The 21302-nt window shown below is 40.7% G+C and overlaps 2 protein-coding genes across 5 annotated transcripts in view; one reads left to right on the top strand and one right to left on the bottom strand.

Annotated features, from left to right (window-relative positions):
* The window catches only part of SLK (STE20 like kinase), a 63499-nt gene extending 47707 nt beyond the window's left edge, over positions 1-15792 (top strand). For both annotated transcript variants that reach the window (XM_057734472.1, XM_057734471.1), the window contains 6 exons: positions 5065-5194; positions 5825-5949; positions 6478-6666; positions 7592-7717; positions 8645-8758; positions 12001-15792. In XM_057734472.1, the coding sequence (XP_057590455.1) occupies positions 5065-5194; positions 5825-5949; positions 6478-6666; positions 7592-7717; positions 8645-8758; positions 12001-12147 (831 nt within the window). In that variant the 3' untranslated portion in view covers positions 12148-15792. The remainder of the gene's footprint in view (positions 1-5064; positions 5195-5824; positions 5950-6477; positions 6667-7591; positions 7718-8644; positions 8759-12000) is intronic.
* Positions 15793-17096: 1304 nt separating this feature from the next.
* Positions 17097-21302, bottom strand: part of COL17A1 (collagen type XVII alpha 1 chain) — a 48875-nt gene continuing 44669 nt past the window's right edge. For 2 of the 3 annotated variants that reach the window (XM_057734468.1, XM_057734467.1), the window contains 8 exons: positions 20929-21018; positions 20718-20828; positions 20102-20248; positions 19577-19915; positions 18960-19097; positions 18638-18700; positions 18408-18488; positions 17097-18046 (listed from right to left, as the gene is read on the bottom strand). In XM_057734468.1, coding sequence (XP_057590451.1) covers positions 17994-18046; positions 18408-18488; positions 18638-18700; positions 18960-19097; positions 19577-19915; positions 20102-20248; positions 20718-20828; positions 20929-21018 — 1022 coding nt within the window. In that variant the 3' untranslated portion in view covers positions 17097-17993. The remainder of the gene's footprint in view (positions 18047-18407; positions 18489-18637; positions 18701-18959; positions 19098-19576; positions 19916-20101; positions 20249-20717; positions 20829-20928; positions 21019-21302) is intronic. The other variant, XM_057734469.1, reaches the window with a different exon arrangement.

Genomic DNA, 21302 nt, shown 5'->3' with positions numbered 1-21302 from the left:
AATATAGAATTTTTAATTCCAAAAGGTAATATGTCAATCTCTAGAGTCAAAATTGAGAATTTAGTGTTGAATGGATTTGGTGATCCAATGCTTTAATAAAACTTTGTTGGTGAATTTTTCATATAGTTTGAGGGGCTAGCCTGTATTTTCCAACTAAAGCTGATAGCAGTAGTAAATTTCTTTCTGTAAATTTAATGAAGAATTTAGTAACCTAACAAATTTCAAAAGTATTTCTGTTTAGCTACTGCTTTTGATGAAGGTGCTAAACAACACTTGACAACTTTACAGAGTCTAATATTTAAAATTTTTTAAAGACTTTATGAATAATAGCCATATGGTCATGGAATGAGAATGTATTTGATCATCTAGTCCAGTGGTTTTCAGACTGTACTCCCAGGAGCTCTTGAGTTTAGAAGAAGCACTTCAAGAATCCTTCAAAAAGTGAGGACAGCAGTAAATGCTCTGGGCCCCTGCTTCCAGAGCAGCACCACTTTTCATCTGTTTCATAAACTGAGATTTTTTTGGTGAGTTTTTTAAAAAGAGAGTTCAACTGGTTTAAAAAACAATGGCAGCAAACTAGAGTTTGGAAACCACTGATCTAGTTCAAATTCTTCATTTTACAGATGAGAAAGAGGTCCCTTTGTTAAGTGACTTGCCTTTGTTAAGTGACTTGCCTTTATTAAGTGACTTGCCTCAGGAAATGCAGGAAACTCAGCATTTGTATAATTATTCTTTCCATTTACAAAAAGTCATTCAGCTCTGTTCTCACCTGGGAGGTGCGTTGTATTCTGATCCACAGGGCGTTGCTCAGGTCATGATTCAGTCTTTTCAGTTGTCATCTTGTGCAGTCTTCAACGCCCAAATGCAGGACGTAAGTCCCGCGTGCCTTGTAGGAGGATGCCTTCTTCTGCTTTACCTGCTTTTTCTTTGACTCACATGTGCCTTTCATTGTTAGCTTCATTTGTTGTAAATCTAGAAGATTGATAGGTGATAATGTCAGTGGTGACAATAGTTATAACCTGACATAAACTTTATAGTACAGTATTCTTCCAAGAGTTTTCACATTTGATTCTCACTGCCAACCCCAAATGTAGGGATGGAGTGTATCCATTTTACAAAAGATGAGGAAATTGAGGCACAGAAGACTAAGTGATTTGTCTAAAGTCACAAAAGAGATTAGTGGTAGAGCTGGAACGAGAACACTTCTACTACAGTGTTCTTTTTTCTGTCTACACCACCACAAATTTTAATCTGAGATTTTCATCTTTTTCAAAAAATATCTTCTCGATAGTATTTTATGAGTTTTGCACATGTGAGAAATTGAATGCTGTGATGAGATTTTTATCTTTGTGTGAAGTGACATTTTGATTGCATATATGTTTATGTAGATATTTTAATTATGGATATGGTCAGAAAAGCCATGTTGAAAGTGGTGATTTTAGTTCCATTTAGTTTTCACTATTCAAATTGTCCATAATGAGTAGTGGGTTGCTAGTCTCCATGTTGTAGTTTTACTTAATTTAAGTCTGAAATTCCAGGCTGTATTCTTCCTCACAGTTTCTATAGGGAAATAACTAGCTTATTTAACACTGTAATTTTTGTTTGTGATGTTTGATATACACACTGGAGTAGATAGAATACAGCTTGATTTCAACCCCTCCTTCCCCCTCCCCTGAAATTACTTATTTTTATTATTGACATTGGACTCTCTAGTTTTCTAAAAGAGTAATAATAATAAGCAAAATGTTAATTATTTTTTGACAAGAGGGAGAAATTATGAATTACGAACTTTTCTGATCATTACCATTTTTAGCTTTTCTTTTAAGTTAAAATGATCAAATTCTGTATGAATAGCCCCACATATCATAACCCTTTCTTATAGTTTTCTAGAACTCAAAGCTGTATTTTAAACATTTACAGTTATCTAATAGGATAAAATTCCTTATCAGAATTAAAACTTGTACATTTAAAGGGCGCTCATTTTACAATTTATGTGTCCATTTTGAAATTATTACTCCGAGTGATTGAATTGATCTGTTATTTTTTATTGAATGTAATTTGTGCAGTCTTCTTGGAATGTAAGATCACTTTTCTTTTAGATCCTAAGAGTAATTAGAGATTCCACTGTGAATGTATTATACTTGGCTTTTGAAGTTAGGAAATTTAATGAAAGCTCAGTGATATTAAATTTTCATTTCTTTTGTGGTAATAAAATATATTAATTAGTGTGTAAGAGACCTTTTAGGTAGTTTTTAGCTTTAATATAAAAAAATCAAATGTGCAGTATTCTTGACTATGTAATCATCCACACTCTGTTTAATTATTCACGTCCATAGCTCTGTAAGGCAGCCGGTGTCTTTGCAAACTCTGATGGTTAGGAAACACTTCCATATGTTGCCTGCCTTACTCTTACCTGTTGATCTGTATTTTCTCTCCTGGAGCAGCACAGTGCTAGTTCTGCCCGCTTCTACATAACAATCTTAGCTCTTTTTTTCCCTCTCGTATACTGGCTGCTTCAGAGCATGCTTCTGTAGTTCTTTGTCATTCATTTTGAGTCTTGATTTCTGGAACCTTTATTCCTTGCTTTGAGTTCTCTGTAGTTTACTTTTGACCTTTTGAAAGTATGTTACTAAGGGAAGGGGCTCACTACTCTATATGGACTGACGGACAAAACCAGTTTGGGACCAATACAGGTGAAACTCCTTAAAGGCAGTGCTGTCTTTTATTAATTTTAATAACTCTGTAAGTAGTACAGTCCCCAGCATTTACTAAGTGCTTAATAAAGGTTTTCTTTGAACTGAACTCTTATCTTGCTTAATTTAGACATAAATGTAATAATATGACCAAAAATTGCGTTGGTATGAAATCACGTTCACTTTTTTAGTGGCACTTGGCTTATACAGTTGACACTTGAATAACTCAGGTATTGGGGTGCTGACCCTCTGCGCAATTGAAAATTCACATATAACTTTACAGTTGGCCCTCTGCATCCGTGGTTCTGCATCTACACATTCAGCCAACCATAGAATGTGTAGCACTGCAGTACATACTTAGTGAAAAAAATCCATGTTTAAGTGGACCCATGCAATTCAAAGCTGTGTTGTTCAAGGGTCCAGTATATTTACCTTTTTTATTTTCACATAAATACATACTTGCCCCATCTTTTACACTTGATTTCTTTAAGCCTAAATGTAATATTTATATTTATGATAATTTGGACCCATTATTTCTGTCCACACAGATATTTTTTTAAAGTTCTTTCTGCAGACTAATGGTAAAAATGTTAAACAAAAGAAAACTTTTGATATATCTGCAGGTTATATTGTTTATTAAACAAGTCTGTGTGTAGAAATTTTACAATGAAATTAGAGAATCAATTTAATTTTTATTACAAATGATATTTACTCTAGGAAAAGAGAAGCTTGAACAACTTACTTCTTTATAACTGCTTATAAGATGGGATGGATATTTTGCATCCCTTTAAATAAAACTCAAAAGCCTTATTCTAGATAGTTGAATTTAAATATTCACTGCGTTTTTTTCTTTTTTCTTTTTGCTGTGATAAAGTTATGTAGGTGACTCTAGTCAGGTGGGCAATTGTAATTTTTCTTTTGTATAAGTGTGCTCAGCATTTATTATATCTATGGAACTGACAATGTGCGTGGTATTTTTTTTTAACGACACGTAAGCACATTTCCTGTCCCTAATGCAAAAGACCATAGCTCAGTGAATACAAAAGTACGTTACCCACCTTGTAACTGGCAATTGTATTTTATAGAGACAATTCATTAGTCTTTCTTCTACTGTATATTCGTATTTATGCTAAAATACAAATCATGATGTAGATGAGACAGCAGCATTTGTGACAACAAATTAACAGGGTGTCATGGATGGTAAGACCTGATTCTCACCTCCAGAGAAGCAGTAGTAAGACAAGCGTCCTGGGCAACACTGCTGACTCACTGTCTGTGCATTGCAGACCAGGCTCGCAGCTATCCAGATCCTGTCAGACGCTGTCCAAGGCCTAACCAATAGTTCCAAAATGGATCTTGAGGTTTTATCATCTCTTACGTATGCAAGAGGAAGGATCATAGGTGAAGTGCTGCTTCAACACTAAATTTCTAAATCCATATTCAAATCGATCAGAATATCCCTTGAGCTAATCACAAACTGCTGTAACGGCCCAGAGAAGGATGGAGATCCAAACGTTTACTGGCAAAATTTGCATTTCTTCAGTTTGGATATTGTTCCTTTCCTTCTGCAAATGTATAGTGTAACATAAAGACCATAAGTCACTTTAACCTTTCCTTTCCTTACACAGTAAGCAAAGGATTTTTTTAAATACATAAATTTGGCATTTGGACAAATAGTATGTACTCAGTAAATATTTGTTGAATGAAAGAGTGAATCCCAAACATGTTGGTAGAATTCTCTGATTATAAGGAATTTTGTTTGTAGAATCATAAAATGTAACTCACTTTCCTATTTCTAGTTCACATTTCTCTAGCAATGCATTATTTCTCATTAAGTCCTTAAAGTATTGTTCTTTTTAGGCACAGGCTGAAGATACAGAAACTGTCTTTCTCTGTTAGTATAGCCATGGTATTTCTTCCTAACTTTTCATTCGTAGAAAAATAGTTTAAAATCCCGGTATCTGTTTTACTCGTTTGCTCTTTATTGCCTCTCTTCCCGAAAGGCATTTCTTGTTTATTCTTGTTTTAGCCACACTCTAGTGGAATGAATAGTCAGTTTTAGAAGCTGTAAGTTTATTTTTTTCCCAAAGATGTCAGTGTAATAGGGCATTTTAATCATGAGTGGGTTATAGACTTCTTTTGTGTATCTTAGTAGTGAGTTTAGAATATTATGTATTCTAGTACTTACTTTCTGAGCTTGAATTGGGTGACTAATACATTTATGTTATGTCTGTACTATATAATTTTGGTGATTTTGTAAATCTAGTTAACTTTAGAAGTCTTGTTAATCACTAATATATACAGTTGTATAGATAAGTGGATGTTTTGCTCAGTGGATACTTATTAACTGATGGTTAACTGTGTCTAATAGGAACAAGAGTTTGTTCAGAAGCAACAGCAAGAATTAGATGGATCTCTGAAAAAGATCATCCAACAGCAGAAGGCAGAGTTAGCCAACATTGAAAGAGAGTGCCTGAATAACAAACAACAGCTCATGAGAGGTATATAAGATTATGCAGCATATGTGTGTGTGTAAGATATCTCAGAAGCATTGCAGAGATATACCTTGGAAATTATTTGAATGTTTTCTTTTGCTAGAGTGGTAGAGGGAAAGATAAAGAAAGTTACAGTAAATAAAAGGAAAATACTTTATAAAATTAAGAAATACTGCAAGATACAGAATTCCTTTCTGGCAGTAGAAGTGAACATAAGTATATAATCCTTAAAAGATCTTTTTGTCCAGATGATGCTAGAAATATACCTGAATAATTTTATCTACTCATTATGCCTTATAATGTTGGTATACTTAAAATGGCTACATGATAGAATGGAATTTTAAGCACTTATTTCCCCTAACAAATACCTTAGATTTTTTTCTTTCTCATTAAGATGATTAAATGGAATTTTGGTGTTGGGGGTAGGGCATTCTTTGTTTGCAGGATATTAGAACGCAATGGAAAGTGGTAATGTGTGTTATCTTTATGTTGGTAATGTTTCATTTATAGCTCAGAATGTCCATGTGTGTATTAATTAGTGTATTAGAACACTTTTGTGTAAATACCAAAATGAAGATCAAAGTACATTAGTAAAAAGAGCAAAGTTACATTTTGAAAATTGCTTTCTTCTTCTAGCTCGAGAAGCTGCGATTTGGGAGCTTGAAGAACGACACTTACAAGAAAAACACCAGCTGCTCAAACAGCAACTTAAAGATCAGTATTTTATGCAAAGACATCAGCTACTTAAGCGCCATGAGAAGGTTAATGAAGGGAAAATTTGTTCACTTTTTTGTTCATTTTAAAGTTTGCAGAGCTATTTATTTTTGAAACATATTTTTTATAGAATAAATTTTAGGTTTCCTTTTTTTCTTTTATCCTAAAATTTCTTTGATGAAATTTGGAGTAATTAATTGTATGTTGATCACGATTGCAAACTTCTTTTCTACAAATTCCAAGGAAGGTAACTAATTACAATGCTGAAAGACTTCTTATACTTTATAATCTTCATCTTGTCTCTCAGAGGTAGCTATTTTGGCTCCATTTATGGTTCAGGTATCTTAAAAATGTGGACTCCCTATACTTGGTATATGAGAATCAATATAAGACTCTTATTACTAATAGCTTTATTTTTCTTATAAACTATTTTTTGCCTAATATTCTGCTGGTTGGTATGTAACAAGGGAGAGAGTAATTTGGGGAAACAACAGTAAAATGATGTTTGAGCATACATGTGGGTACTGAGTATTAAATTTATCTATGTCACTGGATTCTGTTTAAAACTTTCTTAGGAAACAGAACAAATGCAGCGTTACAATCAACGACTTATTGAGGAGTTGAAAAACAGACAGACTCAAGAAAGAGCAAGACTGCCTAAGATTCAACGCAGTGAAGCCAAGACTCGAATGGCCATGTTTAAGAAGAGTTTGAGAATTAACCCAACGGCAACACCAGATCAGGATCGTGACAAAATTAAACAAGTAAATAAGCAAATTACTTTCTTTAGGTTTAAAAGTTTTGGATGGGCTTTAGAAGTAGCACATGATTGTGTTGTAAACATTTGGAGCTACCATGGGTTCATTGATGTTCACCATGGCTCTATACATATATGGCATATACCAACTCAGTCTCCCTCAGGTGCTGGCCACAGAGAGCCTGTCTCTTCCATGCATCACACCAGATCCAGGGCTAGTCTGGTCCTAAGACTAGCCCTGGGAATAAGATTACTTGGCCAGCTTTTTGTCGAACATATGGCCTCACCATACTTCTACAGTCACAGGCACCACACACAAATTAACTGAGGTCACTAAGCAGATAGGAGGAACAAGATTTTGTTTTTGTTTTTTTTCATAAATGTATGTATTTATTGGCTGCTTTGGGTCTTCATTGCTGTGTGCGGGCTTTCTCTAGTTGCAGTGAGTGGGAGCTACTCTTCGTTGTGGTGCACGGGTTTCTCATTGTGGTGGCTTCTCTTGTTGCAGAGCACAGGCTCTAGGCACGTGGGCTTCAGTAGTTGTGGCAGGTGGGCTCATACTTGTAGCTACGGGCTCGAGAGCACAGGCTCAGAAGTTGTGGCACACAGGCTTAGTTGCTCCGTGGCATGTGGGATCTTCTGGGACCAGGGATCGAACCTGTGTCCCCTGCACTGGCAGGCGAATTCTTAACCACTGCACCACCAGGGAAGTCCAGGAGGAACAAGGTTTTAATCAGAAGTCTCTCTCCACCTCCCTTTACCCCACCAAAGCCATGATGTAGACTCCAGCTTTGAGTCCCAGCGTATTATTACTTGCAGCTTTAGTTTATTTATACCTTAAGCTTTGTTAAATTCCTTAATTACACCTTTGGAAGATGCAGAAATTACATTGCTTATTAACCGTGTTTATCTTTTGTTTTTCTTGTTTACAGTTTGCTTCTCAAGAAGAAAAGAGGCAGAAAAATGAGAGAATGGCTCAGCATCAAAAACACGAAAATCAAATGCGGGATCTTCAGTTGCAGTGTGAAGCCAATGTCCGAGAACTGCATCAATTGCAGGTTAGCGCCGGAAGTATGAACTGGTAGTAGTAAAGCTGGTAGTAGATGCGCAGTACAGGTGGTTGGATTTGAGGAAATAATAGCTACTCAGAGTAAGCCACACATTGCTTGTGAAGATGCTGGGATTTAAAGGTTTTCTTTCCTCTGTAGACCCAAAGGAAGATCAGTTTAGTATCACATGTACTTGTTTAGATCTTATGCAGCCATGATTAGTATAAATATGAAGCTAATTTATTGTATAGGAAGTTGCATCTTTCAAAAGCACTATTTGCAAAGAAGATGAACAAAGTTTTAAAAATGATGTAGGCAGTTTTGTTATTCTGAATTTAAAATTTTTTATTTAGGGGGATATGGTTCATTTTCTTCAAGGTTTTTGAGAAAGGTGATATATATGAGAATTTTTCTCCTAAGGAATTTAAACATTACTTTAGAGAGGACTGTTTTTGAACCTTACCTGGGGTTTGCAGCCCATCTAATGTATATACTGTACTATACTATACTATAATTTCTAAAATGTTTACAATTTCAGAGTAGTGTATACATTGTGGATATCCTACATATTTGCTTAATGTACTAGAGCAGAATAGTTTCTGATCCCATGTTCTGGTACCATTGGAAAAAATGCTTGCAAGCTGCCTTATGAAGTGTCAGTTTAGTGAGTAAACCTTCTTAGAAGGCAAATCAGGATCAAACTAGTTCTTTCTATTCAAGTTCTCTTCATATGGTAAATAACAGATCTAGCCTCTAAACTTGCAAAAATGAAGTTCTGACTCATTTCATGATTCTTGACCTTTGGTTGTTAGAGGAGAGTTTCAACCTCAGTAATAGCTTTATGTTTGATGAGTACTTTATTATTTTGGAAGATAATTATTTGTTGAAAATTGCTAACTTGATTTGAAAAATTTTAAATCCAAACTTTATTTTCAGAATGAAAAATGCCACCTCTTGGTTGAGCATGAGACCCAGAAACTAAAGGAGTTAGATGAGGAACACAGCCAAGAATTAAAGGAATGGAGAGAGAAATTGAGACCTAGGAAAAAGGTAATTTTAAAAGCTTTAATTAAAATATGCTTACATTCATCCATCCCTCTATCCTCCCAGCTGTTGGCTCTTTACCTAATATGTGTCAGGTACAGTGTCAGGGACAGGAGACACAGAGACGAAGAGTCAAAGTCCCTGTCCCCCAAAGGTTCAGAATCTAGTTGACAAGCAGTTGCAGGTCAGTTGGAGCATTTGTCTGAAGGAGGTAAATACAAGATAGAGAGCAGAGGAGCACAGTGTACCAGCAAAGGAGGAGGAGTGCTTAAGTCAGCTCAGGGAAGTCAGGACGCGTTAGAGAGGAGATGCCTTGTAAGCCAAGTGAGGCTTGATGGATGAGTAAGAGCTTGCTAGGAGTACAGACAGATTGGAGTGGGATGTGGCAATTTAAGTACAGAAAAGAGAATGAGAGGAAATAATTTGTACAGGAATCATAAGTAGCTCCCTCTCATTGTAGCATTACAGGGAGTATGTACCTGTGTGTAGGCATTAGGGAGCGAGAGAAGGAAGGGATGATAGCTTTGTCTGGATGGGTCGACTGGAGCCAGATTACACAGCCCTTATGTGCTGTGTTAATTGACAATCTGGTAAAATAGGAATGGCTTCCTACCCCGCAGCCAGCCAGCCAGCCAGCCATCTTCCTTATTTGTGCTTGACTCCCTGCTATCCTGGTCCAAATGGTCAACCATTTCAACTGTGTCTTTGCTATTACTATATGATTCTCTCTCTTTGCTAACTTTCAAACTTAAACTTTTATGTTCTCTTGGGCTTCTTGCCTGCTATACATTTCAACCATTCCTTTCTTCCATTTATCCAGTCGGTTAATCAAGGAAATGTTTAGTGCTACCATGTGCTAAAGCTTTCTAGAAGAAATGAACTGACCATGTCAGTAGATACTATGGTTTTTTAACCTGAATTTTATTTATTGTTACATTTTTGAATAGGTAGTACATTTACACGTTTCTGAATTCAAGGGGTACACAGAGGGGTGAAAGTGAGACATCCCTTCTCCAGTTCCTCCTTTCACCCTTTGCGGTCTAGCTTTTGCCTCAAGTTCCTCCCCAGTTGAATTGATTGACAGTGGTCACAGTCTGGTGGCATTATCTACCTGTTCTTAAAAATCTTATTTCTTAAAATTCTCTTCTCTGACTTTTATGACATACTCGCTTCTTCCTGTGTGCTCTGTATCACCTTTCTTTGCCGTCCAGTCACTGGAAATGTAGACATTTGCCAGTTTTGCAGTCTTACCTCTGCTCTTTATCTTGATGACCTTGTAGATAGTCCTGGCTTCAGCAGTTGCATATTTAAGGACAATTCCAAAACTTGTATAGAACACAAATTCTAAAGTCATACAGGTCTGGGTTCAAATCTCAGTGTTGACACTGATTTAATTTTGTCTCTTAACACTTCTGAGCCCAGTTTTCCTCATTTGTGAAGTGAGGATGTTACTACCTCCCTAATTGGGGTTGTTAAGACAGTTAACAGAAGTGATGTGTGTACAGCACTTGTCCCAGTACTTGAGATGTGGTCAAGATCCAGTGAATGGTTATTATTGCTGTTATTTTGTTGTTTTTATTATGGGTTCATGCTCTCAGCTCTCATTTTCTATCTGGATGTTCCATTCCTCTTCATTCCATTCATTCTGTCCCATTATCATCTCATCAGAGGTTTCTTTTTCTGATGACTGTGTATAAAATAGCTTCAATGCCCACCTCAGACACTCTCCACCCCTCAGCCTTTCTTTGTTTTTCTTTGTAATATGCATCACCCGCAGACACATTGTTTTTTATTGTCTGTCTTCTCCCAGCAGAATGTAAGCTCCTTGAAAGCAGAGACATGATCTCTTTGTTCACTGATGTATACCCAGCTTCTGTACCAATTCCTGCACATTGTAAATGATCAGTACATACCTCTTGAATGTTGACTAAAGATTGTAAACTCAATGGAGGTAAAACAAAACTCAACATCTTTTTTCCTTTATCTCTAGCTCACCTTTTCCCCTCTCTCCAGTCCTACCCACAATCAGGTGTTCTTCCCAATATTCCCGTTCTTTTAATTGACATCTAGGCTAGAAACCTGAATTATCTTGCCTTTCCATCACACCCCACATTCAAACAGATGACAAATAATTTTGATTCTCACTTCATAATGTTCCTCTTTCCCATTACTGTCGTCCTACTGTTTGCTTAAAATTGTTTGGTAATGTCCTAATGGGCCTCCTGGTCTCTTGCTCCCTTTCCTTTCCTTCTAGTTGCCTGCTGTCACCAGTGTTTATCCTCAGACACATCTCTGATAACTGTCATAGTGGTGTTAACAAATCTTCAGTTCCATCAGAATAGAGTATAAACGCCTCGCTTTGACTCTGAAGCCTTCATAGTGCCACACTTTGGCCACATCAGCGCTGCTAGCTTCATCTCCCATTAGCCACTTTGTTCTCAGTTCCTGTTCCAATGCTGGGTATAACCACTGTTACTCACAGCAACGCCACAGTTTCCTGCCTCTGTGCATTGTTTCAGCTCACTCTGTCTGGCATGTCTTCCCCATCCCGTCTGTCAAATTCTTATCTTTCCTTTGAAACTAAGCTCATGGTTTTCCTTTTTTTTCTGAGAAATCTTGCTGTCCTGCCGTCTCTTCCTATACTTTGTATTTTTACAGCAGTATTTCTCCTGAGTCACGTGTCCACAAAGTAATTGATACCTCAGATATTTATCAAGCACTTATTATATCTGCTCCATATTGTGGGGTTGTAAAGATGAATCTGGTTTACGTTTGACCTTCAAACAGTTTATAGTTCCATGTGGAAGAAAAGACATGCACATCAATAATCAAAATAAAAAATAGAAAATGGTAAGTTCCATGAGGAAGAGACAGATGATATTAGTAGTTCATAATAGATGCCATCTGTTGAGTACCTGCTATCTGTTAAGTACATTACTATCACATTTAATCCTCACATAGGAAGCCAGTGAAGTAGATGTTATATCTCTCTTTCACAGCAGAAGAATGAAATGATTCTGTAATGTAGAGAAGTTAAATAATTGACTTAAGTTATCCATTCATGTGGCTGAGCCAAGACTTGAACCCAGGGCTGCACAGCCTTTGGTCCTAGTAGCTATTGATCAGTTTCTTCTTCCTTAGGATGACATACAGAGAAAATCTTGGGGGCAAATAATTTTATCTTGGCTGTCAGAGTAAATTCTATTTTTAATACCAGTGCTTAATTTCTTTTTCCCTTCTTTTTTAAGATACTGGAAGAAGAGTTTGCTAGGAAACTACAGGAACAGGAAGTGTTCTTTAAAATGACCGGGGAGTCTGAATGCCTTAACCCATCAACACAGAGCCGGATTTCCAAATTCTATCCTATTCCTAGCTTGCATTCCACTGGATCGTAACAATGGGAAGCATTTTGTGGTTGGGTTTGACTTTTTCAGTGTGTCATTCTGTTCTCTTCATCTTCTGCCATAGTCTATATCGGAGAGCTCACGAAGACAATCACCTGCCTCACCTTCTAGGTGTTTGTTTGTTTGTTTTATTTGTTTAGCAAAGAAGAAGGGAAAGGCACTAAGACCGATGCTGGGCCATGTTGGCAAAGTAGCATCTTGCAGTAATTCCCTAAGGTGATTTTTGTATATACTCTTAAAAATTGTGTTGTTTAGATACTGTTACCTGAAAAACTGGTAGAGATATAATGTTTAAAGTTATTTAAAAAAGAAACTGTTACGTCACTTAAGTATTAGTAAATATCTTTTTTCCTGACTTAACTTCTCAATGATGCCTAAAGTCTATAGTTGAGATTCTCTACGCTGTAGAGAGTTGGAATAATCTTTTGGTGAGTCAGCTCTCATGAAAAAACTGTGAGTTGCTCAAAATATGATATTGATTAATAAATAAATCTATTATCTTTAAATGTTAGCATCAAACTCTTTTAAAAGAGAAAAATTATATCAATAATTTGTCTAAAATAATTACCTATTTAGACATGAGCTAATAATTAAGGGTGCTAATTTTATGAAAATAGTGCCTAAAACACTAAATTTCAGTTGAGTCTAAAATAGCATTTCCTGGGGATATGTGTATAAAAACAGATGATTGAACTTGGTGTACCCCCCAGAAAATAATAAATAAATTAAAAAAAATAATCTAAAAAAAATAAAATAGCATTTCCTTTTTTGATTCAACAGGGACAAAACACCCTTAGTATTAAGCATTATTGTGTAAATCTTGCTCCTATTACATTTGATAGAAATTTTCATTCTAAAGTATATGTTGTACAAAATTGGAAAAATGAAAAAAATAAAAGGTAGCTTTTAGATGTCCAAATTGGAAATGTAAAACTCACCGAATTTAAAAAATATAGATTTAGCTATCTCAGCTTATTCCTTAAAATAACACATGAGCTGGTTAAATGACTTCTCCCATCTTAGCAAATTCTGTTTAAAACTCTGTCAGAGGCTGGCAGGCTCTGAGTTATATTTATGAATATATTTTTATGAAATTAATCTTAAAAGAGGTTCAGAATAGTTTTTAAGAAAGAATTTAAATAAAATATTTAGGCAAATATCAGAAATGACGTATTGTTGTTTTGAGATCAAGTCATTTATATTTTGGTTTTGTTTTGTTCCATGTTTAAATTATTTACTTTGATTTGAGTGGGAAAAGCCTGAAACCTTTATCATGTGGTTGCTGATATATGTAATTATTAATGAAATGTTCACTCTAGTCCCTTTTGAGGGTTAGAATTTCAAGCACGTGTCAGGTCAAACAGTATTATAAACCATATTTTGGGATGTGAGACAGTACACTTGTAGATGAAGCTTGCTGCCTGCCATTTGCGGCCTGTTCTGTTGTGAGCACTAGGTACCAAATTGTAGAAATTTCAGTTTTTAGTTATATTACATTTGAGGCTGGTGAAAAATGCAAATAAAACTTTGTGGGAACACTGATTCATGTTAAGAAAATGTAAATATCTGTAGCACTTTCTTTCAGTGAATTTGAAAACTTTGAATGCTGAACCTTACTTTTGTCAGTGGTTTAGATGATTTAAAAATGCATGAGATTTTAATTTTGTAATTGTTTTGACAAGCATAATTTACTTGGACAACTTTGTTAGGTAGCCTTAACTTCTGGCCAAGTTTGTTTTTTATATAAATATATATACATATATATATTATGTATGGTTGTAAATTCATACACTTATCACATGAATGTGTTACTGTATACAAAACTCTTTTAATGCTTTATTCTCAAATGCTGGGTTGAAAAATGTTTTGAAAGCTTTTTAAAATATATATCTTTATAAAGTAATATTCAGGATGATGGAAATTGTTTATATTGTTATGATAGAAATGACAGTATAATGTTACCCAGTGTATTTAATGATTTATTTGAAGAGGGAGAGAGGAAGGTTTTCATACTGCTTTCTCCTTTGAAATTTTCAGTTTATTGGCTTTTTAAAAATTAATACTTCAGGCAGTGGACATTTTTTGATTATCATTTAAATGATATCCTGTGTGCTGAATAGTTTATGGCACATAATTAATTTGGTCTGAATATTTGGTTCTTTTTTATTCCTTTCAACTTGACATTCAGAGTTTTGAATAAAGGAAAGAGGCTCAGAGTAGAACGATTGACCCTCTGGTAAGTTTATTAGCACCTCTTGCATCTCCCATAAAACTGCCCTTCGGATTCCTTGTTCACGCTCGAGTTCTCTTTCAAAAATGACCAGACCATATTCATGTGGGAGCGGGACTACAGAATGATACATATGTAGAGGTAAAACCTTCATTTTAATACTTAGTTACATAAATCTTTTCAACATGTGTTTGGTTATAGACCATGCCATTTGTACCCATCCCTGCCCACTTCTTGTTAGGCCCTGTATTCTCATATAGAATGATGATCTTTCTCTCCTGCGTGAAGTATAGGTGGGGAGGTGGGAAGGGGCACAGACATCTTTGAAATCAATAGTAGAATCAAATCCATTCCTGATTTGGTGGTTTTGTTGCTGTGGCAGAATGTGCTATGAAATGCATAAAAGAAATTTTCCATGTGTGCCCCCTAATTACTCAGCCTCCCCTCCTTTCCCTGCGTGCTGTGGACACACGCCAGGCTGCCACACTTCTGCAGGTCTAGCTCATGGAGCTCCTTGCACCAGGTTGCCTTTCCTAGTTCTGTCAATCCATGGTTGGGTGTGAATTGCTGCATTAGCTGCTATACTATATGGAGTCACAGTTAAGCTTTTTCTTAGTGTTTTCCATGAGGAAGCTGTAGGGTGGGTAAGGAGGAAATTTGGAGTGCTTATACCTTGCTGAAGATGTTGGAACTTTCCTGTGATGGGATACAGCAAATTGTAATTAAATATAAACTAGAACCAGAGCTACCTCTAAGTAGTGTTTCCTCAAGCACAAAGCTCTCAGGCATATGAGACCCACTGTAACGGAGGGTCTCTGATTTCTTGAGCATCAGTGAGTTTCAGAAGCGACTGTCTTTTGTACTCTCCTAGTTTCCTTGTAACTACACACTTTTCCCCATTCCACACTGTGCTTAAATGACAAAGACTCTTCTGAGAAGCCAAATTCTGTCAGATGATTAGCTAGAGATATTGTTGATTAAAGGAAAAAGTAGAACTGAGGTGGAGGAGGCGAGCTCTTTAGTTCCACTTCTAATAGGCTGCTGATTGAATAAATCAGTTCTTTTCTGGAAAATGAGCTTTTATAGGAAATGGGATATTTTAAATGCTTTTCTTAAGTTGAAGACACACAACAATTAATGCCACTATTGTCGCTATCCTGTGGCTGACATGGTTCTGATATAGCTTTAAAACTTCTGCTACTAAGCTTGGGGTAGAATGTTTTACCAGTTTTAAATGTTGGCTGTAGCTTTTTGTGATCCTTCTCTGATTTGCAGTGTAATAACTTCACAAGCTAACTTTTCAGAAAGAATTTTGTTTCAGAAAATGCCTCTTGTCTGTTTGGGAGCAACATGTCTTTTCAATCATGGGACTGATAAATGAAAAATAAAGTTATTTCTTAATCTACTGTGGGAAGCAGTCTTTTATTGAGAATATTTCAAACTAGATTGTCTTGCATGGGAACGTTTTGTAGCATTTTTTAAAAATCCTAATTATATTTTAAAACTGGCAGTCCTCCACAGCTCCTGACCCTTCAGACCTACTAGTGTTCCAGACCATCTGTAGTCATCACACACAAGAGTGTCCTTTTTACTGGTAACTTGGAGGGAGTGTCTTTTGTTGAGCAAACTCCTCCTTTGGGTGGTGCTTAAAATATGTCCATCAACCTATGTACATGTACCTTATTTATTTATTTTTATTTATTTATTTAATTGGTTGTGTTGGGTCTTTTTTGCTGTGTGCAGGCTTTCTTTAGTTGTGGTGAGTGGGAGCTACTCTTCATTGTGGTGTGTGGGCTCCTCATTGCTGTGCCTTCTCTTGTTGTGGAGCTCGGGCTCTAGGTGCATGGGCTTCAGTAGTTGCAGCACATGGGTTCAATAGTTGTGGCACACGGGCTTAGTTGCTCCGCCGCATGTGGGATCTTCCTGGAGCAGGGCTTGAACCCATGTCCCCTGCATTGGCAGGCGGATGCTTGACCACTGCGCCACCTAGGAAGCCCTACATGTACCTTTTTTTATGTCCTTTTTTTCCCCTTGGAATGGATTATTTTTCTCACCAAACATATAAACTGTATGACATCACTTCTGCTAAAAATAACTTCTTTTCATCATTAATACGTTCCTGCAACGTTCAGTAGACACTAGGCTGACCGTTTGGCAAGTGGTCAGCTTGGCTGGAGGGAGGCACAGCGTTCATTTTCTAATCCAAGAGCATTGCATGCTTTGGAGCTCATGCTTGACTTTTTTTTTCTCAATGAAACGAAAGAGGCTAAGATCCACTGCCATCCAGCTGAGGACATATATCTGGGTTGTGTCCAGAGAAGCTAGCAAGTTTGGGCTTTAACCCTGTTTCTCTTGGGCATAGGATTCTATGAAGACTTTTGGATAGCTTGCATAGGTAAATCTCTTAACTAGGACAAAACTCAAAAGTCTGGTTAATCAAGATAAGAATCATTAAAGGGAATATAATAGTTGAGCCTCTAAAGCTACTATTACAAAAACAAATTGAGGCAGCCTTTAGGTAAAACTAAAATATGAAAAAGGCACAATGCAGTCATTCCTTATACATAGTAAATTTTCATTAGACAGTAAAACATAAGAATTAACCAAAAATATTTTGTTTCCTTCTTTTCCTCCTTTCTTCCTTCTTCCCTCCCTCCCTTTTTCTTCCTTTTGTGTGGGGGGAGGGGGGCTAGATGCATCACATAAAACATAATATTAAAAAAAGAAAAACCCTTTAATTGGAAATTTTTCAATTGAAATGACTCTTCATCTAATAGACCACATGAATGTTTGTAGACACTGAAAAGTGCTTTAAAACCAACTACGCCCAGTCCCCAACGCGTTTCCTAAGTGCAGAGCAGGGGTGCTGGCTTCCTTTGTCAGGCAGTCTGCTCTCCCTCCCCTCCCTTTCTTTCCTCCTTGCCCCCTGCCCTTCTCTTCCTATCAGCTGTAACCTAGTTCAGTGGACCTATGGAGACAGATCATAGCTGCAATCAAACTTCCTAAGTGGGAATGTGAGATATATAGTGAGAAATAACTAGTAGAAACCCTGTCACCACCTTCAGGGGAAGTGGATTTCTTAATTTTTTCAGTTGCAAGAGTTTTTTTTTTATGACTAGAGGATACAGAGTGAAGAGGGGAGGAAGGAGCTGAGAGCACAGCCTTGCAGAGTTAACCAGAACAGCCCCATCGAGTGGCACCCCAGGAAGGCACCCCCATCCCATCTTCTGGCCTCATTTTTTAAGGTGAAGCTCATGGGCTCCTGAAACAACTTTTATGTACCCGGCTTTCCTAGGCTGGGGCTTGAACTCAGTGTTAAAGGAGCCGAGGAGCTCAGGCCTGGACAGCAGGGAGGCCAGCTTCATCCTACAGCACTGCACGCGGCCACTGTTGAGTCCACACCATGAAGCTGTTTCAGACTATCTTGGACTGAATTCTACATACATATATATTGCTCCAGACTAAGATAAGGGTTCTAGTTGACTATTTGCTGCGATGCCTCAGTAGGACAGTGAGACTCCAGCTGTTACCCCCTGGAGAGGTCTTAACATAAGCACCATCAGCCACTGCAAGAACTGGTCCAGGGGGCTGTTCCGCCCAGGGTCACTCATGGCTTGACAGCGATGCTTCTCCTTCTCCGCCCAGCATAGACTTGGTCACCTAGAAGTTGGAAGGTGAATAGGAAGTTAAAAAATATCTTGTGGTCTGTGGGGACTTTCACTTGGGTAATTACAGCAACTGTGACTACTACAAAACTGGCTTGACAGATGAACTCGTCTGTAAGACTATCAATTGATTTAAATGGATCATCCCATTTCATTACCAGCTTGGTTCTCCTTTTCCTCCCTACATTGACACCCTTCTTCCTTTCTCCCTGGCCATTCATTTGATTGTTACACAAACTATGTTGTTGGCAGTATCTGTCTTTAGTAACTGGCATTTGCCTAAAATTTTCAGGCTGGCTCTGGAGCTTGTGGCCTGCGCCTCCTAGCACTCTAGAAACAGTGGCAGCGAGGCTTACCTTTGTCTCCTTTTTCTCCCTTGTGCCCTCGAGGGCCGGGTGGCCCAGGCTGACCTGGTGGCCCAGCGGGGCCCCTCTCACCTAGGAGGACAGAAGGGGGCTCGGCTGAGTGAAGCACAGTGCAGGCCTGGAGGAGCCACACACGTTCCCAGCGCAGCACTGACAAGGGAGCTGCTTCCCACAGAGGTGGTTACACAGGATCCTGGTGGCTGTTTCCTGCCACCACTTACCTTTGGGTCCAGGGATGCCCATCTCTCCCTTCTGCCCAGGGGGTCCTGGGATGGCTCCATAAGCTGCAAGGGGGGGAAACTGGCCTTAGACTAGAGCTCACCCTGGAGCTTGGGGAAGTAAAGTGATTGGTTCAGACTAACAAAGGCAGGTAGTGGTTGAGTTTGAACTTGTAAGAGGAAAACAAAGTGTAGAATGTATCATATTTTCAGCATCTTGAGTGTCAACGAGGTTTTTCGGGGAGACTGGTTTCTATGGCGCAGGCCCCTCGTGAGACTGTGCGGTACGTTAAGTGTTGGGAAAGTAATCGGAGGATGCCCTTACTTCGGAAAAAGTCCATGAGGTCCTCGGTCACGTTGCTGTAGGCAGAGAAGACCTTGCTGATGCCAGGGGGCCCCTGGGGCCCAGGCTGGCCTGGTGGGCCCTGCACCGTGTAGGCCATCCCTTGCAGCAGGCCCTGACCTGTAAACACCAGAGTGCGGTGGGCAGGGAGCAGGGGTCACCCGGCACCCTCTTCACGGTGGGAGCACAGTGCCCTGTAACTCCCAACGCAGTTAGACTCTTCTATGCAGAGCGAGGGAAGAGCTTCCTTCGTCTCCCTGCTGACAGGCACGTCGCCGCCTCCGTGGGCTTGTATTACAGGCCTTTTACTGCATAGCTGTGCTGGTGAGCACAGGGGAAGGGGCTTCTTCACTAACAACCTTCTCTCTGCCCCACCAGAAAACCTTCATAGTCATAGACTCTTCTGGGAAAACAAAGGACAAAGACCTCAGCATCTCTGTTCCCTGCAGCATAGATTCCAGTCCCGACTGGGCCCCCTGAACTAAGCTTGTCTTCAGTCCCTGCCCGTCTGACTCCAGAACTGCCGTCCTCCTGCATGTGGAGATGCTGACATGCTCCCCGCAACCCCGCAGCACTGAGGCCTGCGTATCCCCACTTACGCTGCAAACTCTCGGACACCCGAACGGCCAGCTCGTTGTAATCCAGACCTCCAGCAAAGCCGGCCCCGAAGGCACCACCGCCACCATACAGGCCGTCTTCTGCCGCTGCGCCGTAGCCTCGGCCCATGCCCAGGCCAAAGGCGCCGCCTTCGCCCAGGGAGCCTCCGCTGGCTCCGCCTGTGCTCATGGAGGAGCTGTAGGAGGAGCCCCGGCTGAGAGAGGAGGAGCTGCTGTCCCGGCCGTAGGAGCTGTCCATGGACACCAGGCGGCTGTCCCCGGGGGGGCCCTGGGGCCCGGGAGGTCCCGGGGGGCCGACGAGGAAGCCGCGCACATCAGGACCTGGGAGGAGGCGGCATTAGCGGGAGGTGGGACTTGGAGGGGGTCTCCCAGGGCCTCGACGCCCCCCGCCTGGGGCAGCTCATGTGTTTGGCCCCCAGGTCCCTTCAAGCCCTGGTTGCCCTCCTCACAGGGAGAAGCCCAGCCTGGGAGGGGACGGAGGAGAGACGGCGACGTTGGGGCACCTACTTGTGAGGTAGCTGATCAGCTCACTCCTGAAGCTGTCGCTGTGTTCAGCTGCGTATGTGGCCAGAGCACCTGAGACACCCGGGGGCCCTCGGGGGCCTGGGGGGCCAGGGGGGCCAGGGGGGCCTGGGATGGATGCCAGGCCGGCAGCTGAGCGGGAGGCAAGAGAAAGAAAAGATCAGGGACCCCCTGCCAGGACCGCTGAGTCCCCAGCCTGGAAGGAGGCGGTGAGGGAGGCCCGCACACGTGTGTCCCGGCCTCCCCCGGGGTGACTGCTGCCCCCTGCCCTCCACCCCCCACCCCGAGCCTCATTCAGCCCAAATCCCCTCCCCTCAGCCCCTCTGCTGCTGGGAGTCGGAGCTGCCGGCCGGGCACCTGGGCGCCCGCTGGCCCCTGAGTTCTCCCGTGACTTGAATGCGTGGTCTCCCCGCACGTTTCCCCCTGCCAGGGCTGAAGGCCCCTCAGCCGCTCATGTGGCTCCCTCCAGGGCCCCAGAGCCCGGCCCTGTCCCCGCGGCAGGAGGACTGGTGCCTGGGCTGAAGTCTCCACAGCTGCCCTGGCTCAGACCCACGGGAGCCCCGGAGGCCAGGCTGCAGCCCTCACCCGCCACACTCCTTACTCTGAAGGTAGGACGAGAGGCCCTCCATGGTGATGCTGGACCACGCGCTGCCTGGGGGCCCTGGGGGCCCAGGGGGCCCTGGGGGCCCAACGATGCCTCTGAATTCAGAACCTGAGACACCAAGGAGGAGCAAGGACCCGTCACAGCTTGGGCTGAGGAGCTCTGCCCTCCGCCCCGCAGCACACCATCAAGTGGCCCTGCTCGGCCCTACCTTGGAGCAAGGAGACGAGCTCCTCGTAGGATGTTCCGGGCAAGCCAGGGGGCCCTGGGGGGCCAGGAAGCCCAATGCTGACTCCAGAGCCTGAGGAACGAAATCCCGAGTCACGATGGATGCAGATCAGACCGGGAGGGGCAGGTGGAAACACCGTGTTGGAGAGGAAGCCAGACGGAAGCAACATGAACAGAAGTGGGGGCCAGGAAAGGGGCAAGAAGGGCAGCAGGAAGACGCCAGCGGAGAGCAGCGTAGGCGCGAGACGCTGGGTAACGACCGCGTGGAGGAGAGGCCCCAGGGCTGGGGGGCGTGCAGGTCAGGACGTGCCCCCAGTCTTCCTCCTGCTGGCTGTGTGGGAGTGTGCGTGTGTGCAT

The sequence above is a fragment of the Hippopotamus amphibius genome, chromosome 5 (assembly GCF_030028045.1).
Source record: "Hippopotamus amphibius kiboko isolate mHipAmp2 chromosome 5, mHipAmp2.hap2, whole genome shotgun sequence".
Classification (NCBI taxonomy): Eukaryota; Metazoa; Chordata; class Mammalia; order Artiodactyla; family Hippopotamidae; genus Hippopotamus; species Hippopotamus amphibius.
Note: the sequence above shows the minus strand (reverse complement) of the source record. Positions and strands in the feature narration are given on the sequence as shown.